Source organism: Notolabrus celidotus, chromosome 18 (genome assembly GCF_009762535.1).
Source record: "Notolabrus celidotus isolate fNotCel1 chromosome 18, fNotCel1.pri, whole genome shotgun sequence".
NCBI classification, from domain to species: Eukaryota; Metazoa; Chordata; class Actinopteri; order Labriformes; family Labridae; genus Notolabrus; species Notolabrus celidotus.
In genome coordinates, this window is record NC_048289.1 from 21,843,424 (window position 1) to 21,870,419 (window position 26,996).

The following is a 26,996-nucleotide window of genomic DNA, read 5'->3' on the forward strand; positions in this document are numbered from 1 at the left end:
TACAAGAGTTGGTGCCAAGCTAAATGATGTTTCCGTGTCTGCTAGAAACAGTCGATGGAGACTATAGGTGTAATACCTTACAGGGGTAATTGTACTGGAGTAGTGCTCTGGTAAAAAATTCCCTTGTTCTTGAATAATGAGCATAAGTTAGTGAACTACCCTCAGGGAGCAAGAGAACCCTTTGCTCTTTAATATAGAACAGGTTTAATGGAGGGCCTACACGAAAAAGTGGTTTGAAATTAGACTGTTATTATGGAGATCTGACTGCTGATCAACGTGGGAACAATTTGCAAACACTGTACTCTTGTCTAACCGCTGCTCAGCCTTGTAGCTCTGTTGCTGTATGGGTTGAATTGTACCCCAAACATCAAAGCTGCAAATCAATCCTTTGGGCTGGAAGTCTTAACTGTGTCCACAATATCCAAAACTGTTGCAAATCAGAGTCAGCAAAAATAGTATTGTCTTGTTTGCTGTATCCTGAAAAGGATATATTCCCTGACTTTGATCACTGATCATTATTTTAGAAAGGCAGATGAATTTACAAAATCATATAAGTTATATACCATCATTTTGAAAATTGTGTATGCTGTACCAGTTTGTGTATTCTTTACCACGAGGGGGCAGCAGAGCAGGCACAGAAATACACAGTGACATATCACCTTTTATTAAACTGTTACCCTCTATATAAAACAGTCACAGAGAACTCAATCTCAGAACCCATTGGCTTTCGTCTGATGATGATGATGCCTCTGGGAGGGATGACCAACTTTCCGGAGCATGACCAGCATTTAACGATAAAAGGCGGGATTTAGTTTTAACGTTTACCATCCAACAGACGAATTGAGAAGTGAGAATGAATTGTAGTTGGGAAACATTACCTAAACACAGATTGTGAGCTGCACTTTCATGTAAATTTCAAGAGGTCTGAGCCAGCTTCGGGCTGCGACTCGACACAGAAAAGACTCAATGTGTCTGAGTCTTAACCCTTGGGAAGAAGTTCTGAGATGAATCGAATATTTTAAGGGTTCATTTCTGTTAAGACAAGATCAGTTGTGATTCTGTGTCCAGCGGGACAGTAAGACTCTGCAAGTTATGGACCTCAGAGCAGCAAAGGGGGCTGATTATTTATAATAATCCCTCCTAATTTAAATAAATAATAAGACCCAACACTATTTACTATGTATGTTGAGTTACATAAGTACACAGAGAGAGAGAGAGTAGATCAAACATAACTGGCCGCATATAAAATTTTAATGTTTGAAGAGCTTGCTGTATGTTTTTGTTGATTGTTACTGTTCTGGTTTTTGTTTTTGTTTTTAACTCTGCAAAGCACATTGAATTGTTCCATGTCTGAATGGTGCTTTATAAATAAACTTGCCTTGCCTTGCCTTGCCTAGACACAAGAAATGCATTAAAGCTAGACCACTATTAGGTGACCAGATAATTGCATCAGCGTTTTCCTGCTTGTGGCTAAATCCCACTAAAAACTGAACTACAAATAAAAACAACAAAAGCAAAATGTAGTAATGCACCCACTGATGATGCATTTTACTGCAGAATCAGTAAAGATTACAAGCCACCTAGCATGTTTCAGGCCACCTGACCCTTACACACATTCCTTTGAGCTCTGGTTTGGTCACCACCGCCTCATGAGATGAAGTATTTGTCTTTGTAGTTGCTGACTATTTACTTTTTTCATCAGCTAATCATTAACTTCATTTTTAAATTAAGCTTCAAGACCGTGTAGATTAAAGCCCTGGAACTGTACTTCATTTTAATGGTCATGCTGTTATGATACTGGCAGAGCAGGTACATATGGGTTAGTTTTCCCTTTGCTCTGTCTTGTATGTTGTTTTTTTTTAAATCAATAGTTTGTATCCTTAACTGGTCCTGTGTTCTTGTTTCTTTTCTCTTATCTTGAGGGAACTGCATCAGGGCAGAACTGGGGAGCTTTGAAGCTCCATAAAAGCAGGTCCACATCATGCTGTTCCTTCATGCACTTCTTGTAAACCAGTAAAATAGCTACTGCTAGCCGGCCCCATTAGTTCCTGAACCTTTTGGTGTAGGCATGCAGCCTGTCTCTGTGTGTCTGTGATAATCAAAAGAGTCAGATTCCAGGCTTTTGATTCAAACACACACCATCAGTGTTGGCATTTGTAATTCCACCCAGGAGAAAATAGTGTAGTGATGTGTTGGATGCCAGAACAGCATCGATGGGTATTTTGAATACCTGCCAATGAGTTAGAGGAAGCCCTTACTGGATTCCCGTTTGAATCTGGCAGAGAGTGCACAGCAAACATTTTCACACAGCAACAACCATCTTCAAAATAGTTTACATAGTAAACCTCCCCCTGTGGCCAGCGCCTGGCTGCTAGTGTGAGTGTTGGGAAACTGTTTTGCAAGCAGGCAAACCAGATTAAACATCCCAAGAGAGAACTAGTCCCTGTTGATAGAAACTATGAACAAGTTTGCTGAAACCACCCTGGTTCATGCCCTTTCTGTATCAGTCTGCTGCCTTTTCTAAAGTAACAAGAAGTGGACGTGAGGGATGTTAGCGGCCATGTGGGTACTTTTCAGAGTAGTATTTTTCTGTTCTTTAAATGTTGCACTACTGCTGTTTCTGCAAGCTCATACAACTTAAAGCTAATTTATGCTTCCTTTACATTTAAAAATAGGTATGCATGTTTTAAAAAATATAACCACCACGTACTCCCATGCATCTTTTACATTCCACGCAACAAACAATGCATCCACTACAGAGCTCTGCAACAAACTGGTCCTGTGTTGACCTCCATTTCCCCTTCACTGCTGTTCAACTGACATTCAATTCTCATCTGATCCATGCCTAGCTGTTCTGTTCTAGCTCCTGTCCCTTGGCATGTGTGAAGTAACATCATGTACATATGAGTTTATAGTTTCCAACCAACTCCACAATCTTTCCTCAAAAAGTTCCACCATGTTCAAAGTATTCTTTTTCATTGTGTATTGCTGGTCTGGCTCATAGACTGTATATAAAATGGACAGCGTCGCTCCGCCTTTTCCCATTGAACGGTTTTGAAGTCAAAATATCCCGTTCCAGAACGCTGACATCTTGTACATTTTCTGCAGCAAGAGTATGCGCAGTAGGGAATTTGTGTGTTTCCACGGTAAAATGCTCCGCCCTACAGCGTAGTGTCCCGAGGTCCTACGGAGTTTCTCTCTACGGCAGCTGTCAATCAATGCAAACCTGGATGTAAAACCCGTTTTTTTAACCTCTAATGACTAACGAAAAAGAAACTTTTCAGAAATGAGAGTCCTTGAACACAAAACAGTCAAATAATAACTACATATCACCACAGCATACGGATGTGAGAAACGTTCGTACGACTTGTATTTATTTTTTTAACTTTAACCGCAGACCCATTCAAATGAATGGGGGAGATGGAGTTTTTGACATATACTGCAGCCAGCCACTAGGGGGAGCATTTTTTGTGCCGAGCGAGATGACGTCCATTTTATATACATTCTATGGTCTGGCTGGAAGTGTTGACCACACTTCTCAACTCTGCCCCCTTTGATTTCCAATGGTACTGCAACATTTGGTCCACATCTGCAAGGTTCCAGAAAGGGTGCAGAAATATGGAGAATATTAATGCACCGCATGGGCAAAAAGCTCCATCTGTATTCAGTATATCAGTAATATTTCCTACATTCCAACCTGAGAGCAAAGTATTCATCATTGTAAAACACCTTCTTTGCTAGCCTGGTAGGTACATCAAATACAGTTAGACAGAGGCTACACCTAAGCTAGCTACTTAATAATGTTGCAGCTGCTGTCTCTTAAAACAATACCCAAGTTCACTAATGGAGAAATATTGTAGATTTCAAAAAATGGAAATCATTATATCTTAAAATTTGTATTAAGTGATCAGCAACTGAAAAGATAATGAACAACACATTTAACAACCTATTCATTTCAGGCACACTGCTTTTATCTGCTTCCCCTTTCAGCAGATTGCCTGTACTTTTTATGACTGGAGTGAACTGAGTAACAGTGTAAACTACACTTAAGTACACACCTTATCAAAGATGATGTTGTACCCATGCAAAAACACACAGATGTATGCACTGACACACTGAATAACATCAGTTAGAACACAACGTTCTCACCAGATGGTCTTATGCAAATATTCATAGCTATCACTGTAACTGCTACACCTATAATCAGAGTTATTAGAAGTGGCATCAAGGTCCAACACAATAAAATGGATGTGGTTTCATGCCATTTTGAAGCCATCTTATGGGACAAATTAGGTCTTTCATATAGTTGTGAGCAAGTTGAATTGGATGGTACAGCTTCAATCCATGAAGACAGCCGTTACAGCATTTTTAATACACTTTCTCAACATCCATGAACTTTAATCAATCCTATGCACATAATCAAGGGAGAAAAAGACCCTGGTTGAGTTTAGTGGCACATGGCCTGTGATGAATGGGGATTTCCAGAATTCTGCTGGTCCTTGTATTTGAAGTCATGCAAATAAAGCCATTATCAGTGCAGCATATAGGAGGAAGTGCAGCTCATTAGAGAAGCAAATGGCTCATCAGCCTGTACAAACAGAGTCTCATGGTGGAAATGTCTTTGCTGTCAGCTTCATATAACGTTGTGGTTTGTATAAGCGTAATACAACGTTAATAGTGGGTGTATTTTCACAAGTTTCAGTGGAAACTGCACAAACATCACTCAGACAGATTTGGATGTACATCTTGCAAGATGTGCTCAACTCAGCTGAAAGTCAGTTTTGTATCAATTTGGTCCAAAGTGGTTCACATAGACGAATGAAAAAGGCTGAAATCAAGAACAAAATTGACAATAAGAGATTTAATCGTGCAAAACTGGAAAAAATTCACAACATCAATATGATAATTTTAGAAATCAATAAATATATATATTTTAAAATAGGTAAGAAAACAAACAAAACTAAAATGATGGAAAAAGTTATTCTGAAATACCATGAAAAATTCTTAAACTTGTGTTAAAACATTACTCATTAACTAAAAGCCTGGTGAAAACAAACAGTGTTTATTTTCCTGAAAAAAATTATATACTTATTTTCCTTTTCGGGTGCTGTTAGCCTAGCCATTTATGCATGTACAGAGGCTACAGTCCTAGGTGCAGAGCTCACTGGTTTGAGTGTCCGCCATGGCCAATTGCTGCATGTCTTCCCCCTGCTCGCCACAATTCCTGTCTCTCTTCAGTTGTCCTAGCAATTAAAGGTGAAAGTGACCAAAAATAAAACTAAAAAAAAATCTGCATTTTAAAAGTATATATATATTATTGAACATTGTAAAAAAAGATTGCATATCGTTCAATGCACTGTGCTACAACAGGATTGTGTGTTTGGGGTTGTGTACCTGTGATACCCTCCTGTTCCAGTTTCTGCTTTGCATGATTTAGCATTGCTGCCTTATCTTGTTTGCATTTACACCGTTTGCAACATGTTTTACGTCTGTTTTTATTGTTCAGTGTACTCAGGACGCTTGTGAAAAAGAGAGTTAACAATTCTCCACCCTGGATAAATACCTGTGTTGAATGGCTGACTGAGTGAAAGGCTCCATGGTTAAAACATTTCACTGGATTGTGTTTGAGTGTCCACAGAAAGGTGATGCTTTCCCCCTCTCTGACATAAACTACCTCCTCCTCAGATAACCTTTCTTTAGAATCAAACAGACATCAGACTTAACACAGCTGAGCAGTGTTGGGTTAATGGATGGGCTTTGTCCTCTGCAGATCTGTGACACTGAACCTTGACAGGGTGGCTGTACATGGCTGTGGGTTTGGCCTTTATGAACTGCCCCTGGGATGGCTCTCGAGCACATACTGTATTTCAGCGTAGCTTATCTTTCAGCGCTCCTCTGGTGTCCTATAGCGTCACAGGCTGTGATAATGAACATGGTTTCAAGTGTGTGCCCGTCAGACAGGGAGTGTTGTCTGCAACTTATATGACTTACCATATTTCAAAGCCTTGTTTTTATGGATCACACAGACTGTTATGGAACTTCTTTTCATACTTTCATTCAAAATGCAGGTTAGCCATGAGTTTTACTTTTTGTTTTTACAGGGAGAAGCGCTCATGCATTTTATAGTGTCTAACACAACAGCAACAGTGTCTCACGCCCTGTCCTGTTAACCCCTGTTAGCATGTTAGCTTTGTACTAACAGCAGTTACCTCATTTCTCTCTCCCCTGCACAGGCTGTGGGCTTAAAAGCTTGTCAGCCTGACAGCTACAGTATTTCCAGTATTTCGTGTGTCATTGAGGTCAGTTTGCTTCTGCAACATCACAGAGAGCCTTTTCTCCAACGCAGTGAGTCAGGCTCTGTGCACAATAATGTTACATGCCCTTTGAACAGAATCTGCAGGGGGGCTTTTTGTGTCCAAGGTCCCCATGATCATCAGAGGGACTGAAATCACAAGGTGGTTTGTATATTTTCTGTTACTAAAGAAACATGCACTGATAAAATAAATGAATAAATCCAATGAAAACTGAATAATCTATCAAATAAATTTGTAGAAAACGAAGACAAAGAGGTGGTTATTTTAAAGGAACTGTTTTTTATTATCATCATTTTTATTTTCATTTTAATTTCCACAATTTCCCATTTTGTGCTCCTCATTCCATCCCACTGACTAAATATTAAATAGACACCATGCCTCCACACTCCTCCCTCTGTGAGATATGAAGCCAAAAGAGCGGCTCGGTGAACACTGACATATTTCCCTGGTGGAACCTTAAGTATGCACTGAAGTGATCTAGCTGGAAGAACCAGGGGACTGATAGCTCACCCCCTAACCAAAATCAGTTAACCCAATCAAATCAGTTAACTTACTGATATAACATCAAGATCCCTCAGGTTGGTAAACTCCACAACAGAACAGATTTGCATGTTTAAAAAAAACTATTTTGGCTTGTATTTTAATTTTAAAGTTTAACCCATCTATCTACATGGAGGAGGCAGGCTTTATGACCTATACTGCAACCAGTCAGAGAGGGGGTTCTGAAAGTTTTGGCTTCACAGTCAGTTAACATTTGTGGCATCCATTTCAATATCCAGTCTATGTTCCATCCATCCACCCATCCACCCATCCATCCATCCATCCATCCATCCATCCATCCATCCATCTATCCATCTATCTATCTATCTATCTATCTATCTATCTATCTATCTATCTATCTATCTATCTATCTATCTATCTATCTATCTATCTATCCAGCTAGCTAGCTATCTATCTATCCATCCAGCTAGCTATCTATCTATCCATCCAACTAGCCATCCATCCATCCATCCATCCATCCATCCATCCATCCATCCATCCATCCATCCATCCATCCATCCATCCATCCATCCATCCATCCATCCATCCATCCATCCATCCATCCATCCATCCATCCATCCACCTCGGCAGGCATGCAGACAAAAAGCAAGGAGTTCAATATTTCCTATAACCACATTGCAGTTTTTGTTAAGTCCATACTTTCTGACTTCCCTCTCCTCACCTGAAGAAGGCTTGTATTAATCAAGGGTGCTGCCTTGTGGTTTGTACAAACTGATCAGCATACACACTCAAAGTATGCAAGCTAGCAAAGTTTTGCCTCAAGATGGATCCCATATTGTTTTCTTTATTTTGTGGTAGATTGGTAGATTGAGTCATTTTTTGCAATTTTGCTTATCACAAGGTAAAAAAAAAACTACAGGCCCAGAGCAACAGAGATAATAACTGAATATACATGATCATCTAAATTAAAGTATTTCATGTTGTCATAGCATCACAAAAATACCTTGAGGGCTGAAGTGTACTTGTCCTTGTGTCATTCGCCCATTCCAGTCCTGTCCACGTAACTCTGACCAGCCTCTTCCTCTCGTTGGTCAGTCGTCAGAACCTTGTGCAGGACATTTGCATGGTAACATAGGAAAATACATGTTGCATAAGGTTTCTATTTCCACTCCTGGATTTCCCTTCTTTTTAACAGACAACACATGAGGGCTGGGTTTGGTTGCTTGGATCTTTTTCCTTTCTGCAAGCTCCCACTGTATTCATTCTTATCCGTAGATGGTTTTATGTTAAATATATATTATTAAAACTGTCAGTGCCTCAAGTCAGTAAAATTAATTTTCCCATTTTAATCAACCTCCAAAGTGGAACTGAGTGTTATAACTTTAGAAATGATGTTTTCTTAAATTCTCTCTACCATGAAAACATATGCTAGATAACATCAGCCTTGAGCTTAATGGAAGCATTTACCATAATTCCATACAGTACCACTGATTCAATTAGCATAAGCTACATTTTCATCCCATTTCCATGGATTGGAATCAGCAGCTTTGTGGGGAATGTAAACACAATCAATCCAGCGTTCTGCTCCCCTTATCCAGCCAGCACTCTGTTGTTGGCTTGAGACCCAGAACTGCTTTTTCTCCCTTTGTCTCTCCATCTCTAACATTTACATCTATATTTCAATGCATTTTATAGAAAATTCAACTAGTCTGAGTGGCTAACATGTACCGCCTGTGAGGTTGCTTGCTAACTCAGTCCTCACAGAGGAAGACAGTTGTAATAAACTGGAGCTGCGAATGAACAGCTGCAGTAGATTCAAATGGTGACTCATGGCATTAAACGTGTTGTTTTTAAAATGTCCATACAAACTTTCAAACCCCTAACGCAATCCACCTCCTCTCCACTGTCCCTCTAATGCTCCATATTAACATAAACCTATGCTATGTATACGGACTGTTGGTTTATTGCTCAAATGGTTAGCAGGTGAGGTTTTTGGTTTGGAAGGAAATTCAGCATAGCTAAATGTTAGAGCTCAACAGCTTATCACGCAAGCAACAGAAGTTGCTTGTTTCACAATATTTCCACACAAATTTAAATATTCAGGGACATATGAATCATATCAACCAACACAAGAGAAGTTGGAAAAGGCTGCATGAGTAAAACAGAACTTTAACTTTAAAAAAGTTGATTTCATAACTGAGTCGCCCATTTCTAAGAATCAAGTAACAACACCCTTCTGGCCCCAGGGAGAGTTGTATTTTTACACTCGAGACATTAGTTTAGTCAGAGAACTCCTTTCAATAGTGTAAAAATAATCATAATAAATTGGGTGGGACACAGTCAGACCATTGATTAAAATACAAAAAAAGCACATACATTACATTATTAAATTATAATGTACGTACACATAAACACATTTTTATCACAGCAGCAAAGATTATAGGTAACATAGTTAGGTCTCATCAAATAACAGAAATGGCTTCCACACTTTTAGAAAGTGGTTATATGAGTTTTGTCTTTCGCAGCGAGTTTGTTCAAATTTAACAATAGAACGCATTTCGTTAAGCCATGTCCTGAAACATGGGGACACCGGAGACTTCCAAAGAAGTAATATTAATTTTTTGGCTGCAACCATGCCTGTACTAAGGGCCTGTTTCCGATGGGGAGAGAGGGCCCTCGTCCTGTCTGAGCAGCCAAATATCGCCACATCGCTTTATAAATAAATTCTGATTGATTGATTGATTGATACTGTCCAGTCCGGCCTTTCCCCGTCCTGTCCCGTACCGTCCTGTATCGTATCGTATCGTATCGCATCGTATCGTATCGCATCGTATCGTATCGCATCGTATCGTATCAAGTTATTTTAGTATACTATCTCCTTTATATTTATTCAGGTTATGTTCTTCATGATGAAAAGAATCATATTGTATTGTGTCAAATCATATTATACCGTATCCTAACATAGCGATATCAGATAGAAATCAGACAGACAGAACAGAAACTGCATTTTGGCGGCTGAACACACAAACTTTTGAAACCATATTCCGGCTTCTGGAGTGGAATCTTTGAAAAGGCCATCCCTTTTGTCATTGTATGACCTGGCAGTACGCAGATTCTGTGAAAACAGTGAGGTCATTGCCCCATTCATACATGCAAATTTTGTTCCCAGTCAAATAGCATTGCACGAGTGGGAGGTTAGCAACAACAACAATGGTGGACTACTGAACTGTGTTTGTGCTGCTGATTCTGCTTAGTTTATTAATTCTGAGTTTGAGCGTGCGTTTGCTATCACTGTCTTGTTTGCTCTCACCATCCTGTTGTAGAATGCCTTTAAGCACAGGTGTCAGTGGTGATTCACTACAAAGTTATACTGCCAACTACTGGCCTGGCATGCATACTCTAGCATTTTCAGTTGTCCTTGCAGACCTGTGTGCATGGTGATCGTTTTGACAAAGTTGTCATAGTAACACTGATTTTTTTTTCTTTTTTAAACACAAAGGAAAGGCTTTTCAGCTTTTATTGGGCCGTTCTTTTCTAAATAAGGCCTGACACTCCGCTGGGTGCCTGAGCTCAGCCGACCATCCCTCACCACCCCAGAGTGAAAGCTTCCTCTGTCCCACAGGCTCCTCTGAAGCCTGCTGTGCGTTATAAGTCAATGAGATATTAATAATTAACCTGAGCTTTTTTCAAAGTGAGACCAGACTCCCACAGCGAGACAAAGGAACAGGCCGGGCTTTGGCCACTGAGCCCCTCGATGGTACTTTTCCACCCCTGAGAGAGAAAGAGCGAGAGAGAGTGAGAAAGAGAAAAGGAGTGAGAGTGGGAGAGAATGGGAGCGCTAAAGCCCACAGATGGCAGGCTGAAACATAGCACTGCCTCTTAAATACATGAACACAGGCCCTTAGTTCCTTCAATGGGGTTCCAATCCCTCTTGCAATTACCAGAAGACAGGCTGCTTGGCTGGGGGGACTTGGTCCTTTGCCTGGTTTCAGCTGGAGCCATTTTTCCTCCCAATGGTTCGTGTGGATGTGTTTGCATGGTAGCACATGTGTGTTAGCATTTTCTGTACAAGAATTAAGTGACTCAGCAGTCCCATATGGGTTACAAAACACTCCTACACAGTGAGAAACAGACATACATGCAAACAACAAAGACTCAGCAAGACATCAGTGACAGCACTGCTGATATAAAAACACACTGATGAAAGGATGTGGTTTGTTTTGGGTCACATGAAGCGCCGCATATTGAGAGTGATGCTGATAATGCAGCAGTGAGATGATGCAGGAAGTTAATTTTTGTCAGAATTTGGTCAGATAACGAGTGATATTCTTATCTAGTGAAGCAGTTTAAGAGACTATTGCAACTTTTTAAAAGTTTGTATAACTTATTTTTCAAACGTTGATGTGTGTGGCTCCCAAAGAGTATTAGGTTATTATCAGCCTGATGCAATAGCCTTGAGAAATACACATACTCGTGTTGGAAAGTGAAAAGAGTCAAAATCACCTCACGTTTAATTCTATACATTCTTCTTGATTGTCTAAATAGGGCACCTGCATTACCCACAGTGCATCCTGATTATTACAGCAAATGTTGCCTTGACTAACTAGCTTCACTGCAGGATTAGCCTTAAAATAATTTCTAAGTGACATCAATTTGTTAATTAAAGTGCTAGTGTAATAACACATTGTCCTGTTACATAGAAATTTGCACACAGGTTGGAATCCCACCCTGCTTGCTTGGAGCACTATACCCTGTGTACATGTGACACGAGATCTAACCGTTAAGCCAAACCGGTGGCCATATTGATATGATATCATTAAATTGAATCTTTCTTTTACTTTCACTCTCCACTTTCTTCTTTTTATCCCCGCCTACACAGTCCTAGATGATGAACTTTTATCATCCCATAACTCTCTGTTTCACCTAATTTTTTCCTCTCCTTTTTTTCTCCCAGATATTTGCAAATCTAAATCTGATTACCAACCCCAGCTTTAAGTGTTCAACAATCCCAAAAATGTGGTGGAAACTGACTAAGCAATTACAAAATTCAAATGTGGGAGTGAATATTGGAACAATAACAATGTTTCTAAACGTTATCGTACGACAATATAGCAAGTTGATATAGTTAGCTTAAAGTGACAGTAAAAATAGTTAGTTTGATATTTAAAAAAACTGAGAAAGTAGCTAAAAAAATATGTATTAGCAAAAGTTAGCTCAAAGGTAAAATATGAACAGTCTGAGTTGTAAGCCAACTGCAATAGAAGCCAAAGCTGCTAGCTAAAACTGTTAGTTGACAATCGGTAGTTAGCTTAAAGTTCTTAAAATGTAGCGTTTGGGTAAAACTTATGAACAAATGTTTGAAATGTCCACTCTCTGCCACTGGTGATATAAACACTTAAACAACTTAACAAAATCAGCAGTTATAGATTATTAGCTAGCTATATCATTAAGATAGCTAGCTAATAATACTGAAAAGAGGCTATATAGGGAACAACAGTAAGATTGTAGGTTCTAGCTTTCACCGCTTCAAAATGTAGTCTTACAAGAAGAATTTACCAGAGAACCAGGATGTTGACATTGAAATTGGAGCTAAAAAATTAATGTGACATTATGCACGTTAATAAATATATAATATATATTATAATATATTATAATAAATATGTTTGAAGTATGACAGTTCTTCTCGATGTAGGGGGCTTTAGTTCATCTGATAGGGCTGTGGGGATGACAATAAAAGCATTGTTTCAGGAGTGGCACTTGATTTTCAGATAAATATATATATATTTTGTGATCAATTGTTTATCGGTTGTTTTACAGTGGCTTTGGCATTGCAAAACATAGCATAAGTGATGGTTCAGCCATGTCATTGATCCCCACTCCAGCCCCCAACCCCCGCACCGTATGGCAGTGAACATAGGGTAGTAATAAAAGAGGACAGGGTCATGTACACCTAAAGAAAAGAGAAAAGAAGCCCAACAGATAGTATAATAATAATAATAATAATAATAATAATAATAATAATAATAATAATAATAATAATAAAACAATTAAAAATTATAGGTAAAAGTATAATTATAATAGTAAAAACAATAATCAATTATTAATCATGATGACATTGATAATAAACTAGAACATTAAATATATAAATACAATTCCTATCCCTCCACCATCTTGATATCCCATTAGCAGTCTGTACATAAACTTAAATAATCACACAGATTTTCAGATAAATAATTGAACAGAAATCAATGGTTTCTTAAAAGAAAACAACTTGTAAAAAAAAAAATACAATTCTTATGGTTCACACCATTTAAAAATGTCTGTCAGCACACGAGAATTGTCCGTTTAGATTCTCAGAAACAGAAAGTGAAGGTGTATTTAGTTTAGATCCTGTTTACATATCATCAGATATTTTTTGTGGTTGAGGACAGAAACTTTCCAGTGGGTGGTTTTGACAGTTCAGGATTCTCTCTCTCTCTCTCTCTCTCTCTCTCTCTCTCTCTCTCTCTCTCTCTCTCTCTCTCTCTCTCTCTCTCTCTCTCTCTCTCTCTCTCTCTCTCTCTCTCTCTCTCTCTCTCGTACACAAACATACAGCAGGTTTTGAGAGCCACAGGATGGAAAAAAACCAAGTGGCCCTTCATGCTGCAACCAGGGAATCCCCTTTGTGTCCTTCTCGCTTGAAAAGAACCGTTAATCTGTGCAAAGTGTGAAACCATACCGCAGCTGTTTGCCGATCATGACACAACATTATACAGCCTCTGTACAGCGAAGTGATAACGGCTGCTGCAAGGCCACAAACTGAGCAGAGGATGTGCTCGGCATCTGTCATGTCTGTTTCCATAACATACACGTAGCATGGTGGTTTCCTCTGTTCAGTTGGGCTGTTTTTTTTTGAGAGGTTGCAGCTGTTTTATATCAGAGCAGTGATCTGTGTCTCACTGCTTATTTGTAAATATAAGGTTAAAGAGGAAAAGGATAGGAAACATGGAGTTAAACATAATATGATGATAACACCAGACAGCATTTTATCTTTTTCTTTTTCTCCTTCATTTTCTAAAGAGTCCTTACATGCCATAAATCTCTCCCATGACCTTTTTATTTATAGCAGAGTCAAACCGCGATCACATTCTCACCCCCAAGGCCGAGGCTCCTGCAACGTCACAAAGCAGCAGAAACACATGCAGTGAGAAACCTTCCCACCCACGGGGCGAGAGAGAAAGCTTTGTCTTGTGTTAGTATCTTATGTCACCCACAAGGCTTGGCTGAACATAAAGGCTATAGTTCTCCTGCTCTCCTTGGGGTTATGGTTATAGAGTCTGCTTTTTAGTAAGAAAAGGCCATGTTTTGGCTAACCTTGCCTTCACTTGTCTGGTATGAAAAATACACTTCGACACAATGAGCTTGCCTGAGTGTTTTTCCGTCTCTTACTGGCAGACTTTTCCTGTCAGAGTTGTCATTGCTCTCATAAATGTGATTTCTCACAGAAAAGCAGGTGACAGCATCCATTACAAAATACTCAGGGTGTTAGCAAACTGGTTTTATTTGAGACAGAGGATATTACACAGGATATGACATCATGAAAACATGAAACCCCAAGAAATCACAAACTCTTTTTTTTCTTAGATTATTTTGGGGCCTTTTTGCCTTTATTTTGATAGGATAGCTTTATAGAGAGACAGGGGAAGGACATGTACCAAATCATGTTGGGACTGGGAATTGATCCTACCACTGGCGCAAAGATAGGATAGGACAGCTGAAGAGAAACAGGAAGTATGGGGAGTAGAGAGTGGGGGAAGACATGCAGAAGATGGTCGGGCCAGGAATCGAACTGGCGACCCTTTCAACGAGGACTGTGGCCTCTGTATGTGGGGCACTTAGACCCAGGGGCGTGTCCAGAACTTTTTGACCGGGGTGGCCCAACTGAGGCTCTCACATAGGCAGGGATGGCCAGTGCATTTACAGATAAATAACATTTACCCTTTCTGTCTTCACAACCTACTTTCATTACAGTATTAAACAGTTGTTATATTCCTTTTGACTTAAAAAAAAAACATGACAAAGTGGCATAAATCTTCAAAGCTTAATTATTTAAGGACTTACAAAAGATGCTTTTTCAAAGTCACATTTGAGGGCACTAATAAAGAAATCTACAGCCAGCCTTTTAACTCATCCCAAATTTTAGATCTTAACAGAAACCCCACCTCTGACAAGGCAAACAGCCAATCATAGTTTAAGATTTTGGGGTGGCCCCTGTGGTGGCCAATTGGATTTCAAGGGGTGCCAGTGCCCTCTTGACACGCCACTGCCTAGGCCACCAGAGCCCCTTTTTTGCCCACTTTTAAATGTAATTGTCATATGCATTTTTTTTTAATCTCTGCCTTTATCAAATAGGACATCTTGTGAGAGTGAAATTTCATCTTTTGAGTGAGACCTGGCCAAGCACTCATAACAGAGGCAAAAGGCTAATTAAAAAGAGTATTAAAAAACAAAGTACATTAGAAAATGTCTTATGATTAATCAAGTAGAAAACACACAAGAAACAGCACATGGATAATAAAAAAAAATCATGTTAAAGAATAGCAAATGTTTACTACCAGAGTGTATGATTGACTCTTTTTTTACTTCAACTATTGAAGTGGTTCATGTATTAATGAAACACTACATTTAAAGTGAAAGTACATTCCGTTTATCAGTCAGTCTCTGTGCATCTGCTTCTATTCCAACTTCAATTTTCAAGTGGTGATCTCTTAAGAGCTCTGATACTTGTCTTGCCATGGCTGAAAAACCTCCTACTTGCCAGACCGCTTTCATCGCTAGAAAATGCCAGCTTGGAGCTAATAGGAACCATGGTTGTTCAAGCAGTGTTTGTAATTGTAAAGCTATTGTTCCAGCAACCACAGAGTTTCCCAAGAACAATACATTTCTGTGTTTAGAAATCCAGCTTTCTTTTTTGTAGGTCATGAACCTGTTTGTGTTTTGCACATACTTCATGCAGCTCCTGTAAAAGTCAGTGCCCCAGTTTGGCCACCCCAGTCTAAAGAGTTTGGACACGCCCCTGCTTATGGCCAGACCTCTTTCATCACTATCAAACCATCCATAACCCTACAAAATGAACCATCTAAGTCTACATTTATTTTCTATGATGAGCTTAAAGTTTTTTGTCTGTACCTAATAAAATGTGATCTACAATTTCTACAAACAGCAGGCCAAGTTATTTCAAGGTTTCCCAAAAACAAGATCTTTCTTTGTGTTAGAATCCAGCTTGCTTTTTTTTGTGTAATTGCACTGTGGGAGATTGAAGCCCCTTCTGAGCTTGACTTCCTGACACTTTGTTACTTTAAAACTCACAGCACTCAAGGCCAAACATCTTTAATCTCTATCAAGTGCTAACTTCAGACTCTGTGTCTGTACTTTCAGGCTGCCTTACACTTCATATTATGTCCTGATTTGAGTTTACAGTGTTTTGTCTCCACCTAGTTATTCAAGATCTACAATTCCAACAACAAGCAAGGTTATTCCAAAACTTCCTTTAACTAGCTATTTCTGTGTGATGAAATTCAGCTGCTGGGATAAAGAGAGCCAGGTTTCCTAAAAGTTGCTCTGTGAGTCTTCACTTTAAGAAGTAAACATTGCTCTGGATGTCGTTTACTGTTGGCTCTAGTTGAACGTCTCATCTCTTCCTTATCTGCTCTATCTGCACGGTGTCCGCCAAAATGCATGCTCAGCACAGGTGGAGAGGTGAAGAGAAGTGTAAATGGAAATCTGGAGTGACAGTTTTGCTTCCTTGTGCACACACGTGTGTCTTTGCGTATGTGCTAGCCTGTTAAGCATTAACTGATAGGAAGGTTGTCGTGACTTTTACCCCACGGTCAGCTACCCTCTCTGTTATTTCTGTATCAGACCTCATCTGTCTGAGTTTTACACACACTCTCTTTATGATTGCACGCACAGTTTGTCCTTATAAAAATATATCCATGGCTTTTACAGAGCCAAGCATCATGTTATATTTGAGTCCATATGACACTCTAAGCCACCGTAATCTTGTGTTGCCTGTGCAGCGAACACACGATACCCATATTCCTGTGTCCAGTTTGCATTACTGTTTAATCCACTGTCATGTCCTAGCTGCTGCTGGAGATTATATGTGCACAGTATGTACCTGTTTTTAAAGCTCATGGAGACACAGACACACAACACTGATAACTTGTCGACTGATTGTTGGTGGTTTTGTTGATTGGAAAAACAATGATGTGGTTGTATGGAGGAGTTTTGCATGCTCGGTTTGAGCTAACCTTTGAGGGTGATTTGGATTAATTTTGAGCGCGATTTAAAAGGTGCGTATCGAAGGTGAGCATACTGCTAATCAAATATCTATATCTATAATCAACAAAGCAAACAGCGGTCTACTCAGGTTTCCACCTGTTAAAGGGTGTTTTTCCTCACCTCTGTTATTTACTTAAGGTTACTAAGTGCCAACATTGGATTGGTGTTAGTGTTTTTTGAATGATGTTACAAAGAATACACACTAAATCTGCTCTCTATTCAAGCATCATGAGGAGTTCTTTCAATAATAACTTATTGAATAAAAGTTTGGAGAGGCAAGCTAGTGTACTGACACGGAAGCTAAGCTACGTGGCTTAGCTTTGTCTCTCAGCCCCACCCCCCCAAAAAAAGTCCCACTGTAAATTGAGTATTAGTACTGCTTCACCTTTCCTTTGGCATTACGACTGTTCCTGTACAGAGGTGTCAAGTAATAAAGTACAAATACTTTGTTACCTTACTTAAGTAGAAATTTTGGGTGTCTATACTTTACTGGAGTCATTATTTTTCAGCCGACTTTTTACTTCTACTCCTTACATTTTCACGCAATTATCTGTACTTTCTACTCCTTACATTTTAAAAATAGCCTCATTACTTCTATTTCATTTCGGCTTGATATTATTCCGGCTTGTCATCGTTCAAAAAAACTCGCCATTCTGGATAGAGGCCAAGTTTCTTACTCGTTACATCTATGTGTGTTGTGATAGTGTCTTAATGAAGTAATCAAACATTTTAGCTAGCCTAGATTAGTTTGAAGCAATCTAGCCTTCGTGTTGAGTAAAACCCTTTTGGTCAACACCAGCAGTTCCGGGTCTTGAATGTGTGTGGGTGCTTGATGCTTGGATGTACATTTACATTCCAATAAAGGCAACATGCCTGTGAAGTTTGACTTTTTGCATCATTACAATACTTATAGGCAACGAGTCATTATATCTTCCGCTCCATGAAACACGTTAATGCTCAGTAGTGCACATATATGGTTCTTTAATGAATTAGCATTTTACTAAAATGCGTTCATTTTCAATGGGTATGAACACGGCCGAAAACAGGTGAAACCCAAATATTTTAACATTAACATATTAATATAACATTATGGTCATTATGGCCTTCAGAAAAATGTTTTTTTTGGGAGGAGGGGTAGTGCAATATGGGCCCTGTGGCGCAGCCTAAGCTTTTGTCCTTAATGGCATTTTCAAGATTTCACATTCAGCGCCTGCTGTTGTTCTGGTTTGTTCAAACAATAAAGATGTCACCGTGTTCTGTTGATTCATTCATCTCGAGCAGCTGTGTTATGCTGAATATAAGCACCAGTGACAGCATTCATAGATGCACAGACATTGTAGGGTAGGGCAATTTATCTGAGCTGGAAAAGCTAATGGATGTGTGCATTAAAATTATGCCTCAAATTTAGATTTCAGACTCAATCCCAGCAGTACACAGCCTCACTTCTGTGTCAGCCCACCAGCTGTGTTTCTCCAGACAAGGGTCGCGCTGATAACGGCTGGATGATACATCATTTGACCATTGCAATTGCACAATTATCACAACCCAGGATGTGCAACGTCAGTCATATGACCCGAAACACATCATGATGTCACCAGTTTCTCGTTTTCCATGATAAATCTTCAATAGATGTCTGTGAGATATCACTGTTATGTAGCTCCTCACTTGAACACACAGAGAACAGACCACCGTGCATGTCGAGGTGTATGTGTCACAGTACTGTAAAAAGTAAACATGCAAGGACGCTGCAGAGCTCACAGATACCCAAACAAATGCTCAATTAAGCGATTTTAAGACAATGTGTTCTCGCTCATCCCTGCTCACTAAAGTTGTGGATCGCTGACGGAACCATGGGGTGTTTACTTCAGTGTGTACACCTGCAAGGCACCTGAATTATTTTGGTGAACACTGCCAGTTTCAAGTAGTTTGCTTTGTCGGATGAGCAGTCGAAATGCAAAAGAGAATCAATTTTAAAGGTTCAAAAGATAGAAAAGTAGAACAATTTCACATTCTAGAAAGCCAGAACTGGCACATTTCATATCTTGACAGATTATTTACTTGAAACATCAGCTAGTTCAACTCATGGTTGTGTTAATGCTGTTAAATAGCAAACTAATGATTTAACTGTTTCCCGAATACCCAAATCCATCCAAATTCTGCCCCCGTCCATATTTCCACCGAACCTTGTGATCATTAACTGACTCTGCTGAAGTTTTGCATCATGGTGGCAGCTGTGTTGCACTCAATACTTGACTCTGTCCCACCTTCTACCTCATAGCTTACCTCATCCCTGCGTGAAGGCCGCACAGTGTCCGTCATACTCCGAGACTTCACCTTTCTTCCAAGTGTATTGATATTGCATTGACCCGAAGGACACGCAGTGCGCCGCAGATTACCTCATCAGTAACACTAGCTGCGTTGTGCTGAATTTTGCATGGTCACATTGACCTGGTTACTCCTTTATTATTCATGGCGATGGAGGAAAGCTGCAAAATGAATACACACATGCATGCATGCATATCGGAGAGGCAAAAGGCCACTGGAGATTTAAAGGAGCATGAGGTTGGAGAGACGGTGCAGTCAATGCTGCGGTGCTCGAAACATTAGAACCATGTGACTAAGTTACTTGTGTGTTTGCGCCTGTATGTGCGTGTGTGAACTCAATCAGTCCCAGGGCAGAGAAGGGTGTGGGAGTAATCCAGCACAGGAGACATAACACCCGGACCATTAGTGAAGCAGCTCACATAACCCAAGCGCTGGTGGCTGACAGACATCAGTAAACACATGGCACCGCTTCTCCGTATTCACCGCAGCCTCAGTATTCAACACCTCTCCTCAGCCGCCCCCCCACAGGCCTCTTCTTTTTCTGACGCTACACTTGGGCGGTTCACAAATATTTGCCACGGTGCTCTGCAGGCTCTCAGAGGGCAGGATTAATGGCGGTGTGTGCCGCACACCCGGGGCCAGACAAAGCCTCCCCATCTGGAGCTCCAGCCCCGTGACTGAGGGAACAGAGGCAGCACACAGAGCCCGGTCAGGGCAGCCCATGAAGGGAAAAGAGAGGAGGGGGGCAGATCTATAAGCACCCCTTCATAAATGAGCCGAAGTCCCGGGTACCTCTGCAGATAAATGAAGTGGGCTTCACAGTCTTTTGATGTGATGAAGAGGAAAAGGGTCATGCATGCCGGCCGGGGTCTGGGGCCACGCCAAATGGATCACATTTCCCCTACCAGCTGATTAAACAGACGTATCTGCATCCTTTACTGGGACCTGAGCCAAATAAGAGCAGCAGCCAGGGGGGGAGATGGGCAAGGCTGACCTACGCCTTCTACACATTTTTCACCATTTAGGAAGCCCAGTTTAGACAAAATTATGATGCTACTCAGATGGCCTGTGACCTTTGTCTCAATTTTCCCATGGCCACTCATGAATATTCACATGTGGAGGCACAAAAGTCCACTCAGTATTTGATACCCCAAAAACCTGCATGCCTAAGCACAAATACTTCTTGTGACATAATAGCCATTAACACTTCTAAGTCTATAAGCCATTAGCACACATTTAACAAGCTAACCTGCTAATGTTTAACATTTATCCTGTTCATAATCTTCCTTTAGCATGCTACAGTTTTCATGTCTTGTTTTTCCTTTAGACACCGTCTACTAGCGAAAAAGTTCACATAGCATCCTATACTTGACAAACATATCACATACTTGAACCTAAAACTGTTAGCAGTCATGCTAAATATCATGACAGTACACATGGTTTGCTACTAGGGATGTAAATTTTAAGTATTTTCCTTGATCGACTTTTGGAAATGTTAACGATCAATTATCAATTAAGCAATAAAAACAAACATTATTGGGGTGCTGGTGGCCTAGCGGTCTAAGCGCCCCACGTACAGAGGCTACAGTCCTCGTCGCAGGGGTCACCAGTTTGATTCCCGGTCGGTCGACCATCTCCTGCATGTCTTACCCCACTCTGTACTCTCTACTTTCCTGTCTCTCTTCAGCTGTCCTATAAAATAAAGGCAAAAAGGCCAAAAAAAAATATAACTTAAAAACAAACATTATTATTCTTATGTCAAAAACAATGCCAAATACGTTGTTTTCCCCCTAAATTATATTTTCCACAGCAACAAAATGCATATAACTGACAGTATTGAATATGGGTACAACATGTTTAAAACTGATTATCAATGATCAGGCTCATAGAAATATTATAATATATAAAGTGAAGGCTCATAATACTAATAGAAAAGTACTTCAGACTCTCAGTGACCAGTTTTCTGTCTACTCGTTCTTATTGAGAAAAATAAACATGTGTATTCGGTCAGGTATCAGCTGGGAGCGCAACCGGGTCATAATCAGTCCAGCGCCAGAAAAGCCCAGACGGCTCTGATGTTGCTGCCCTGCAAACATAGTGTACTAGCAATTCCCACCAGTCTGTTGGCTTTGTATCTAAAGGTGGGGAAATGTCATGTTTAAAGTTGTCAACCTTCGTGTCCGTGTCTTTGTTGGCAGCAGTTGCGTATTGATCCTCTTTAATAAGCGGAGAACTGACGCACAGCCGCCAACTGAGCGTCTCTGCTGTGCGCAACACCTTTAACAGCTGATTCGCATCCAAACATGCTTTAAACTTAAAACACTTCCCTGATAGATGAGTGTAATATGAGACCACATGATGTTTGTTCCACGTGACGGAAAACGTGTTTTGAGTACTTTCTTAACAATCAATTAATCGATAATCGATTAATTGTGTACATCACTATTTGCTACGCTTTAAAAAAAAAGCTTTCCACCCATTACTCGTTAATGCTTACATGCTAATGCGCACCTAGCATAATGTCGCTGTAGTGGTTTGCTTTCGCCAAACGAAACAAAACACCTACAGTATAAGCCACTGAGGGGATGCTTTACCGGGACTCAGTTGACGCGTCCTCCTCGTGCAGGTCGAATAAATGAAGTCCAATCTTCATGCATTGACATCATTAAGGGTATATTTTACATCGACATACAATAAACACTCAGCTGATCAGTCCACACTTGCATCTACTACGAACTTGTAGAATTAAAGGCTTCAAGCTATTGTAGCCGAGACGGTGACAAAGATGACAAAGACGGCGAAGACGACGGTGACGGTCAAAAACTGTATGCTACCCGGTAGGCAGCTCACCTGCCACTAATTGGGTCTTCTTCCCTATATGCTTTTTACACCTGGCTTGACACACCCGCCACCTAATGAGCACACAAGTGCATCAAACAAGTAAACAGTCCATAGATAATATTGACACACACACATATGGCTCCAACAGTCACCATCTGCATTTAGCACTAAAAGGATGCTGGAGGCTGATGGGAATGAGTGTAGCTTTATAAGATACATATTAGCTCAACCCAAAGACATTTTATTTTTACTTGATTATGACACAGTTGAAAACGTCAGAAGATCAAATAAGTCAGAGGAGTTTATTGTCATGAAACCATGCATGACTGAATAAAATGATGTGGTGCTTCATGAAGTGACAGTTCTAAGCACCAGACATGTTATCCTTCTCTATAACTCACTACCCTTAAAATTCTGTGCTTCTTGCAACTAGGTGATTTGTCCCCCACCCCCCTCCCCCCCTCTTGCTGTATACCAAATTATTTCCTCACTGCTACTTAAAGGAATTGGGTGTTTTGGAAATGGCAGTTCACATTCAAGTCCCCATTTGCTCCTTTTCAGTTGCCTTCGAGTAGTCTGGAAGAGTGTTTGACAGCTGGTGACAGAGACAGAAAGCATGCACTGCCCTGCAGGGGTTTTTGGCAAGCAGATGCATAGTCACCTTTAAGTGTGAGGGCTTCAGCACAGAAAAAATTCACTGTGAACCTTGATTTTGAGTGTGTTGCTGTTGATCATAAGTGAGCTCTTAAAACCATTGTGAGAGGACACAGAGGCAATGTGTCACCCAAACTTTCCCCTTGACTTCTCATGAGACAGCCTGTGTATTATTTTTGCGCTGGATTTTGTTCAAGCTTTGACTTTCCTGAATCTGCTTAGACTGCTCCAGTTTATACTTTCAGCATTGTTAACTCATCTGATAGCATCAAACCGCTACTGCTTGCTTGTGTACCGACTCTCATGTGGCAGTTGTTTGTTCCTGCTTGTTCGTGTAGAGTGGGTCCATAAAGTTTTTTTTTCTCCTCCCTCAGGCCCAGCGACGAGAATCACCCAACGGTGAAGGCAGACGGCACTGTGGACAACCTGGCCCAGGCTGTGGACATGATCTTAAGTCAAAGGTGCTGAGTAGAAAGCACTGGACACTGCAGACTCTTCCCTTAATTTGAACTGATACAGGAAGGTGCACAATATAATTTTAATATAGTTCTGTAGTGTTGTTTCCAATGGGGAGGGTGTACAAAGCAGTATAAACTGAAAGAACCCTCATAAACTGCATATCCTGTAACTGTCACAACTCATTATACTGTCAAATATGAAAACACCCTCCCATCTGTTGCTCCTCAAAGTGCAAAACAATTAGATGTGAAGAACTATAAGCCAGGTGTACGAGACACAGTCCTGAACACTTTACAGCAGCGACGTGCCTTTTTTTTTTAGTACATGACTGTCATAGATAAGATACCTCAAGCTGACATGAATGTGCCTGTAACCAGCTGCTGACTGACAGTTAAAATAAGGAAGAGTGCTTCTGTGTGTAAAAGCACCCTGATAATGTTACATGGTTGGATTCTTTGTGCATATGAAAGCAGTTTGCAGCCAAACTATGGATTACCTGTTCATCATATTCCCATGGAGGCCTCTGACGTCATGCTAAGGGTGAAAAGCTCAAATGCTGTAATCACAAAGATAACGATCAGTTGCTGAGTGCTAGAAATGGACAATTCTTTGTCAATTTTTAGCTTTTTTTAGATTGATCAGCAGCTGAAAAAAGTTATGGATAATGGTACATTAGTACAAAAAAAAAACATGATTAATAAACAATTACTAACAAACAACAGCTAATGTGTTAAGGCTGATTTATACTTCTGCATCTCCCCTACGCAGCAGTGGTCGACGTAGACATGAGCGCCACATACTTGTGCGTCGATGTCTCCGTGTCGCGAAGCAATTCACCTCCGAAACCCTTGAGGGCAGTGTGGTCTCTCTGATAGCTGGTCGCCTGCTTCCGGCCCCTCTATGATCTCGGTTTACTTTTCCACTGCGATTTAGAGCGTGTTATGTTAATCTACAGCTGATACATGTTGCTGTTTATCATACAGATATGATTACATGAAGAATAGAGAGGAGGAGATGAAATACACGGCCAATGTGCGGACCAATCACAGGGCTTGCGGTCCTTGTCGATTCTACGCGTAGTTACATTTTGGAGGAGGTGCACGTCAGCTACATGCGTAGGCCTCTGCGTAGGTACGGGAGCAACGCGAACCCCCGGCATAGGCTACAACGTCGATTCGATTCAGAAGTATAAATCAGCCTTAACAGCTAGTTAAACTGACCAGCGGTTAAAGACAACAGCTATTGGTAACTTAAACAGCTTACTGTTAAACTGTAAGCTACGTTCACACTACATCTATCATTGTCTTCAACTATTGTCATATAGCTGTTAGAATGTTAGCTGCTTTGAGACAATAGCCATCAGCTTAAACAACCACCTTTCTAACTGCTAGACTCTTTACTACTTTCAGACAACAGCTGTCATTAGCATTGTACAACATTCTAGCTAACTGTAATCCTGTAAGCTACTATTAGACAACAGCTATAGATATCTTTAGCAGATTCCTAGCTTACAGTTTGAATGTTAGCCGCTTTTAGACAACAGCTTTCATTAGCTCAGACAACTTCTATCTTAGCTTACTGCTTAACTACTTGCTACACAAAGTTAAAATCAGCGTTAACCCACTTCCTAGCCAACCATTAGACTGTTAGCTACCTTATGATAATTGCTAACATTATTAAGTAAACAACTTCCTTGCAAACTGTTTCACCGTTAGCTGCTCTGAGAAAATAGCCAACATGAAGCACAGATAGATATATAGACAGAGAGATAGAGAGATAGAGCTTTATTGTCTGCCCCAGATGGTGGCAGACATTCTTCTTTGACAGGTCTCAAACAGGTGCATACACTTCACAATAAAGACAAAAACAGAAACAAGAACATATAGTTGAAACACATACTAAAGACAAGCATCCATATACATAAACAGCAACAGGCTGCAGTGCTTATTTTCAACTGTCCAGGGTGGTTATGGCAGAGCTTAGCAGTTTGAGCTTGCACTCTTTGTACCTAGGCTTTAGTTCTTGTCGCAGTAGTCGCTAGTTCACTTCTGGTTACAGTCATCTGCTACATGTCTACCCACACTCTCTACTCCCCACATTTCCTGTGTATCTTCTACTTTCATATCAGTCAAGGCAAAAATGCCCCCCAAAAATACATTAAATACAATTTATTTTAAAAGCTGACATTAGCATTAAACAACTTTCTAGTTCAATGTTTTACACTTTGACAGTGTTCCATGACACAGGGAAGATGAGGTGTTTGACTTTCTTGCTTAACCCTCCTGTTATGTTGCAGGTCAATTTGACCCATTTTAAAGTTAAAAAATCTAAAGACAAATGTTAAAAGTATTTGTTCGGTATAAAACTTCTTCTGCTTGGCTTAATTATTGCAATCAATATACAGAATAATTGATCAACATCACTTCAAAAAAAATAAAAATATAGAAAATAAAATGCTAAATAAAATTAACAAAACTCCAAGTCATGTAAAACTATTGTAGTTATATTTAGGTCTTTCCAATGTACATTTAACATTAATTTTCATAAAAAAACGAGTGAGTTATCCTCATTGAACCATGATCTGTGAGAATTAAAAAACACCATTGCACTAAATATTGATTTAAATGGTTAGTAATGGAGTCAATAATGAGATTAAAAAAAATGTTTATTGGGATTTTTTGGGGTTCTGACTTTGAATCATTAAATATGCCCCGGGTCAAATTGACCCCGGAACATTAATGCTGTCCCTAAGAAACGAAAATAATAGGAGGGTTACATAAATGTTGCAAACGTTTGTGTTGACATTTCAGGTATTTTAAATTTTCTCTCTAATGTAACATGTTATCAAAGAGCCATGACAACATTAGCTCTGGTATATCAGTAGCTAATGATTTATACTGTCTTGCTTGGAAATAAGTCCCAGTGTTCCCCTTGGTTGTTACCATTCATTGTTTTTGGCTCCTAATAAATCATTGAGTGATAGAATAATAAATAATCTTCAGTCTTCTGTACATTTAAACAGCTTTCAACTTGAAACATAGCAGTAAAACATCTGTGGTGGATTGGAACTTGGCTGATGTAACACAAACTGATATAATTAATGACTATGTCAGAATTTAATATTGTTTTTTCTCACTGCACTTCATTGATAAAATAGTGGGGACTAATCTGTAATGAAAGTAATACATAAATAAAGTTATTTTTGTACTTTGAGAGCTGTTGTGAACATTTATCTCCCTCTATTTTCCAGTTTGTCTGACCTCTTGTTGCGGAACTTAAAGATCTTTGAGAAAGAGATCTAGGTCTCTAAGCACCGGGGCCTTGTTTCAGGTTTAAACTGGAATTTATATCAAGCTGCTTTTGTCTTTACAAAAACAAATGGCTGGGAAATGGGAAGTGAGCTGGTCTGAGTGATGATAAATGCAGAACCCAGCCGAGTTTGATGAATTACGCCCATGCTTGAGCTCGTGTTTCCCCTCTCTGTAAACAAAAATGAATCATGCTCTTCATCATCAGAGTGAAGAATCGCAAATCCTCAACTGCTTATCTTTATTTACCTGACTGTAAACCGCCTCTACT

General features: G+C 39.9%; 1 protein-coding gene across 1 annotated transcript in view; it reads left to right on the forward strand.

Moving 5' to 3' along the window:
• Nucleotides 1–26,630, forward strand: part of lhpp (phospholysine phosphohistidine inorganic pyrophosphate phosphatase) — a 42,567-nt gene extending 15,937 nt beyond the window's left edge. Inside the window, exon 7 of the mRNA XM_034708780.1 lies at nucleotides 23,333–26,630. Coding sequence (XP_034564671.1) covers nucleotides 23,333–23,426 — 94 coding nt within the window. The 3' untranslated portion in view covers nucleotides 23,427–26,630. The remainder of the gene's footprint in view (nucleotides 1–23,332) is intronic.
• The last annotated feature ends 366 nt before the right edge of the window (nucleotides 26,631–26,996 follow it).